The sequence below is a fragment of the Chiloscyllium plagiosum genome, chromosome 26, assembly GCF_004010195.1.
Source record: "Chiloscyllium plagiosum isolate BGI_BamShark_2017 chromosome 26, ASM401019v2, whole genome shotgun sequence".
In the NCBI taxonomy this organism is placed as follows: domain Eukaryota; kingdom Metazoa; phylum Chordata; class Chondrichthyes; order Orectolobiformes; family Hemiscylliidae; genus Chiloscyllium; species Chiloscyllium plagiosum.
The window spans coordinates 30285267-30292061 of record NC_057735.1 but is presented as its reverse complement, the minus strand read 5'-3'; the positions used below and the strand labels follow the sequence as shown (position 1 = coordinate 30292061).

The window sequence follows — 6795 nt, the reverse complement described above, 5'->3', positions numbered from 1 at the left end:
AAATCCACAGGGAACACGTGTTTTTGATAATACTTTATAATGTCTCATCCAAATGTGTGTTTTTGTTTTGAATTATTGTAATTGTTACCAAAGGTTGCTGCAATTCATTAGGTCGTTACTGCTCAATTATGTTTGAACATAATGCATAATACATTTTGTAATGTGCATTAAAACAAGCAAAATGATATTCTCTGTTGTTAAAACCATCAAAGATACACTTAATAAATATTTTAATAATTACTAGTTAAATTAAGATTCATAATGTCTTATTTAAATTAGAGTTGTCATAGCCATATCATTGGTGCCAATTGTCTCCTGCCATTTGGGAAGACAACAACATATGACCCAAATTTAAATTAAGTAGAGAGAAAAATGTTATTTTAATATAAGGTAAAAGTTATTTTTTTTAAACAGAAGTAGCTATTTTTCATGTATAATAATTAAGTTTGGACTATCGCTGTTAAGTGGTCCTACCAACATATATTTGAGAAGTTCGAATGAATTCAGAAATAATTCTCTTGTATGATCTCATGAAGCTTCAAACTTAGTGAGCCTTTGTGTAATTGTAACTGTAGTTTCATTTTAATGGGATTAAACTATTGAAAGGAAAAACCATTCAGACGAATATAAACCCACTGCCACAACTAGGAAACCATCTTTACTGAAAAACAACTCCATCAGTTGCAAAACACTATTTTATTAGAAATTTTTTTGTATAAAAATGAACATGCTCTACACTTTCCATTAAGTATTCATAAACAACCAGGCACTGTACTTTTGATTGGTCAGGACATAAAGCAGACATTTTTTTTCCCAGTCAGTTTGTCACATACATTAACTTGCCATCTATTTGGTGAGCACTTAACATATTTTATTTTGCAACACATTAGTAAGTTCAAAATCAATAGAAATAAAAACAACTCTGACACAATCACAGACAACTTCACAAGATTTAAAGGGAGTTAATTTTGTTGACAAATCATCAAAGAATCAACGATTCAGGAATTGTCATCCTCCTTCCGTGCAGTTTGTCATCTTGATCTTTTGGGTCTCCTATTGAAGGTTATGCTTAGATACGATTGTTTTACTACCGGTGTTGTAAGAACTTTGAAATGGCCCTTCTTGGTTTTGTAGGTGGACATCCAGACTAATGAAATGTCTGTCTTTCAGATTGTTCTTCTGTTCCAAATTTCAAAAGACCCTTCAGGAGTGTCACATTCACTCAGATTGCATGATTACTGTAGCTGACGTATGTTTGCTTAGTAGCTAATGCTGTAGGGGACAAATAAACACCAATAACACATTAATACTTAAAATGGAAATCACAGAACCACTAACCTGTATCACTATAGTGGAATTTTAAATCATCTCCCCAGCACAAAGAAGAAATTTACATGTGAGCCTTCAGAAAAGCTTCAACACTTGTACTTTCTTCCCATATAATTTTATTTAAATTAGCTAAAGTTATCTTGTTTAATTAAAACATTTGAAATATTTTTGGATTTAGTTTTACTGAAGAACAAATGCTGTGAGTAAACTGATGGTATTTTGTTACTTTATGATTAATTAATTTTGATCAGTTTGTACGTAACCATTTATTCTTAACACAATGCTCCGGGATGGCTTGAGAAATAAAAACAAAGTACTGGAAGAAGTCAGGAGTTTGGCAGCATCTGTGCATAAAGAACCAGAGTTAACATTTCAAATCCAATATGACTTATATGGAGCTGAAGAAGAATCATATTGGACTCAAAGCATCAACTCTGACTCTCTGTCCACGGATGCTGCTAGAACCACTGAGTTTCTCCAACACTATTTATTACAATTTCAGCTATCCAGCATTCTCTGTATGTTGCAGAACATTGCTTTCATTTTAGCACTCACTGATATTTGGACGATATATGAAGTGTGTAACGAAGAGCCACAATTTATTAAATTAAGAAACAAGTCAGCAAACTTGATTTTTCTACATATTTTTCATGATCATAAAATAGCAGTGTTATAAACAAGTAGGGGAGCATAAGTTTTGGGTCAAACGTTTGTCACATGGTAAAATAGGTTCTCTTTACTTCTTTTGCACTTACCTAGAGCATAATATTAAGACATACTTTAAAGGAAAGGATAGTTTCATAGAAATGTACACAAAAATATACAATATATAGCAGCAATATGAGTGTTAAGGATACAATAAAGAAGATCATTTTCATAAACCAATCTATAAATAGAGTTAAACTTTACCTGAAATATAACTTTACAAATACATCTTTACAATAGTGAGTATGGGCAAAAAATGTTCCATTTTAGTGCGGGTTCCCTTCAGTATATTGATATAAATCTTATAATCATACTCGTATTAAAGAGATTGTTAAGGAAATGAATGGAAGTCTCTGGCTTCTTTGAAGCTGTACAGCTGAAATAGATAGCTACTGAGTTAAAAACACAGTTAACTGCCATTGAATGCTCTGATTGTACTAATACACCATATTGAAAGTCACAAAGTGAAAGGAACTTTAAATTGTTCAAAATGTTTCTTTGTGCACACAATTCAGTTTATTAATTTTTGAAAAATTGCAAAGCAACACTTGATAAAGTATGTTTGTTATTGTATGAACAATTCGCCAATATTATCATTCAGAATTATGCTACGGTCTCCTGTTAGCTCTTGTCATTTCATTCTCCAATAACCTGAAAGTTCTGTATGTCATGACTATGGCAAATTCTGCCAACAGTTTCTTAATCAAGGTGTAATTCTGGGGTGGGGGGGGGGGGGGGGGGGAGTTTCTTATAGAAAATTTGAAAAGAAATTGCAAAGTGTGTTGCAGCTTTTGCATGTTTAAAACTAAATATGATTAGGCTTACTTGATGAACAAAACTAACTGAGATCAAATCTTAGGCTGTAAGATATTATCTGAATCCCTTCCTTCCTCATTTTCTCTTCATCTATTGCTATCCATACAGAATCCATACAATAACATTTACAGACTGTGTGTTATTTTAGGAAGTCAGCTGTGGGTTACCATTGAAACTAAATTACCTAGAAATTGTGGTGATTCATTATTACATGCATTTAGAAAAAAACAAAATGAATATATAATTTACGTCCTTGTGGATGTCACACATTCTCAGCTCCTACACTTAGAACTGCATTTAATCAGCTCGTTGGGGTGTTATCCTCAGTCAACATTTAGACAACCTATGGGGAACATATCAGTTCCATGGAGTAGGTGCAAATGTATGATGTGCCCGGCCTTGAGCTTAAGAGATTTCTAAGGATTCAGTAGAAATCCTGCCTGCTGAGAATTAGAGGCCAATTATTCCACTGGCATCAATGCCACCAAGAGCTGGCAAGAATACCCACCAGAGGCCGAGAACACAAAAGAAGGCCAAGTCAAAGGTGAGTGATGACTGGGGCAGTCGGTAGGGTAGGGATAGAAGAAAGGGTGAAGGTGTCAGTGCCTCAACCCAAAACACCACAACCATCAATCTGGAAAAGAATGTGTAGTTTTTATTTTAAAAAATCTTGCTAGAAGGCAACTGACAAGCTAGGCAAGCATTTGATGGAGTGCCTTCAGTAGGCACAGAAAAACATTGTAGTTCCTGTCATCCCTGAGTTACCACTATGTTGAAATGGGTTGAGGGATAATGAATATCAACTGGCCCATTAATAAACCAAACTGACATCACACGAGCAATGACCAGGAATCCCACATCAATCTCTTTCACCTTCCAACTTTGCCACACCAGAAGACTGAAATGCTGCCTTTCTGCCACAGACGCCATTGCTAGTATGAGTGCTTCCTCATTATTAACCAAATATCAGAAAGTCTGATGCATCTTTGTAGACATTACAAGTTCAATTCAATATATAAACTTACATTCTGTTTGTGCCATCTCTTTGCCAACTTGTCAGAAACCTAAGAAGTATATTCTCACATATAAGACACACAGTTCAGCAAGTGTGAAAGCACAAACAGCACATTTTCATCCGTTGATTTTAATTCTAAAGATGTACTACAGCATCAGAGATACCATATCAAAACTGAGGTCCTGATTGCTACCTTACATGGAGGCAAAAGATCATAGGTCACTAGGATGACAAACAGCACAGAAATCTTTCCCATGCCCTTGTGTTTTATCCTTCAAACAAAAGCAAACAAAACAGATTATCCTGTCTTTAAACTACTTACCATAATTAAAAAAAAACACATGTAAGGTACTTTGGGAATGTCTGAAAGACGCTATACAAAAACATTTATATTCATTCCATAAATATTAGTGCACGTCTGCTGAATGAACTTATATTCATGGGCATGTTTGTTCCTTTTCCATGACTAGAAGCAGCAACTGATGCTAAGAAAGAAGATGAAAACAACATACAGATTTGTCGTTTGGTTTCTGTTTCTGGTCACAGTCTGCACTGGCCTGGTGTTTAGACTGGGTTCTTAAATGAAACTTGTTGATTCTTAGGTGTAACTTTGGAAATGGGTATTTTTAGCAGCAGAGTGGATGCTTTGAGTCCAGGCAAAATCAATCTGCTACACAAAGGAGATTGCAGAGTTCAGTTTTAACTCTTGACCGATTATCTGGATTCAGTCAGTCAGGAAGACTAACAATAGAAAGACACAAAAACAGGAGGCTTGAACTAATTTTGATGGGTCACCAGCCTGAAAAATTAACCCCATGCCTCTCTCTCCACAGTTGCTTCCTGGTCCCCTGCTGCCAGTATTTTGTGCTTTTAAATGCAACTAATGCCTGTCCGATAACTTTGCTTGTCTGAAGAACTGAATCCCTGGACTGAATCTGACATGTTTTTCATCGAAGTGAGAGTTGTGTTGAGTTTTTTTTTAAGAAAAGGTTTTTTATTATTATGAGGCCTAACGGGTTTTCTATAGCATCTCCCTCCAACTTATCATGCACAGTTCCCAGCAGCTCAGGGTATTCATCCTTGCACCCAAGCCATCTTTAACAGCCTGTTGTGCAATTAGATGAGCACTAATAGTCCAGAGCTGACCTGCAGAGTTCCTGACAGCTTGACCTACTTTGCGGGTAGGGGCACGTAGATCCTCTTGAGATTATTTCCTCCTGAAGAGCAATGTACATTGATGTGGGAGACTGAGCATGTCCCAGGACACTGGGCCTGAATTAAGGCAACTGCTGGAGTGGGACCTGTGACCCGAAGGATTGTATGACCACCCCATCCCAGTGGCTGCCAAAGTGACAGGAGCACTAAATTCTACTGCAACTGTCTGCTTCTCGGGCTCCACTAGGGACTTGTTTGGGATTTCTCAATACTCAACCCACAAATGTTTCAAGTCTGTCACCAATGCAATTTGCACCAGATCACACTGCTTCATCTTGTTGACCTGTCATAATCCAGGTATTAGGCTATCCTGACATAGTTGGATTCCCCAGGTATAGGGCACTATAAACTGGACACAATATGTTGACGGTGCCACATCATAGCACTAATGAAGTCTACCGTGTTTCTATTCCGTCAATCTACGAGTCAACTGTGATCAATAATACCACATCTTAGAAGTCTGTAGCAAGACACCTAGGAGCTGCTATGATGCCTATATCCTTGAGAATGCATATTTTTCTGCTTCATTTCAAAGCCTGGATTACTTACAAGGACGGTTGCTGGGAGGCAAGAGCTTCCCTCTGCAACCATGTGTGTGATTCCATTATACAACCCCCTGATTGGGCGAAGCATACATACAATTCTACTCATTCTTCCATGAGGAGCAGTCTCCTAAAGATCTGCCTGCAAAGTGGGGCACTAATTTTACCCTGTCTGCCATGTATGAGGCAGATGTTGGGAACTGTGCAGACTAGCTCTGGATTAACAGGTGTACAACATGCTTTTAAAGATGATTTGAGTGAAAGGGATGCTGGTTAGTTCCTGGAAATCCTGGTTTGGATCATTCGGGGCGGGGGGGGGGGTAATGCTTACATTACCGTCTAGACAGACTTGGAGTCCAGACACAATCCTTGTACACTGTGCTCTGTGCAACTAGAGAAGGAAAGAGGGCTATGGTCGACTCTGAAGAGTTGGGACAGCAGCAACAGTCTTCCAAGAAGGAAGATGAAGACAGTGAGCAGGAGGAACATCACTGTCAGCATGATAGAGCGGCACGGTGGCACAGTGGTTAGCACTGCTGCCTCATAGCGCCAGAGACCCGGGTTCAATTCCCGGCTTGGGCAATTGTCTGTGCACATTCTCCCCGTGTCTGCGTGGGTTTCGTCCGGGTGCTCCGGTTTCATCCCACAGTCCAAAAGATGTGCAGGTTAAGTGAATTGGCCATGTTAAATTGCCCGTAGTGTTAAGTGAAGTGGTAAATGTAGGGGAATGGGTCTGAGTGGGTTGCGCTTCGGTGGGCCGTTGTGGACTTGTTGGGCCGAAGGGCCTGTTTCCACACTGTAAGTAATCTAATCTAGACTGCTGCAGTATCAGGTACAAGAAGTCAGACAGGACTTAATTGACATTTGGTTCTAATTAATGTGAGCCAAGTTCAGTATCATTTGTTGACTTTAAATTTATTCCGAGAAAAAAATGTGACTTTTTCTTTATTTTTCATTTTGTCTTGGTTTTGCTATTTTTGAAAACAAGTAAGTATCTTTAACCATTTGAAGGCAAAGGGTCACAATCTTGGAATATATGGTAGATCATTTTGGACTGAGATTAGGAGACATTTCTTCACCAAGAGGATGACAGACTGTGAAATGATTTCTCACAGGCCATGCAGGCAAAGCTTAAGAAGTGAATAGATTTTTAGAAGCCAAAGGTGTCAAGAA

At 38.0% G+C, this 6795-nt stretch overlaps 1 protein-coding gene across 7 annotated transcripts in view; it reads right to left on the bottom strand.

Moving 5' to 3' along the window:
• Positions 1-681: 681 nt before the first annotated feature.
• The window catches only part of LOC122563223 (metabotropic glutamate receptor 4-like), a 1211357-nt gene continuing 1205243 nt past the window's right edge, over positions 682-6795 (bottom strand). For 6 of the 7 annotated variants that reach the window (XR_006315533.1, XM_043716802.1, XM_043716806.1 and 3 more), the window contains one exon: positions 682-1272. Coding sequence is in view for 4 of the 7 variants with exons in the window: in XM_043716802.1 (XP_043572737.1) it covers positions 1223-1272 (50 nt within the window). In the remaining 3 variants the exon portion in view is untranslated. The remainder of the gene's footprint in view (positions 1273-6795) is intronic. The other variant, XM_043716807.1, reaches the window with a different exon arrangement.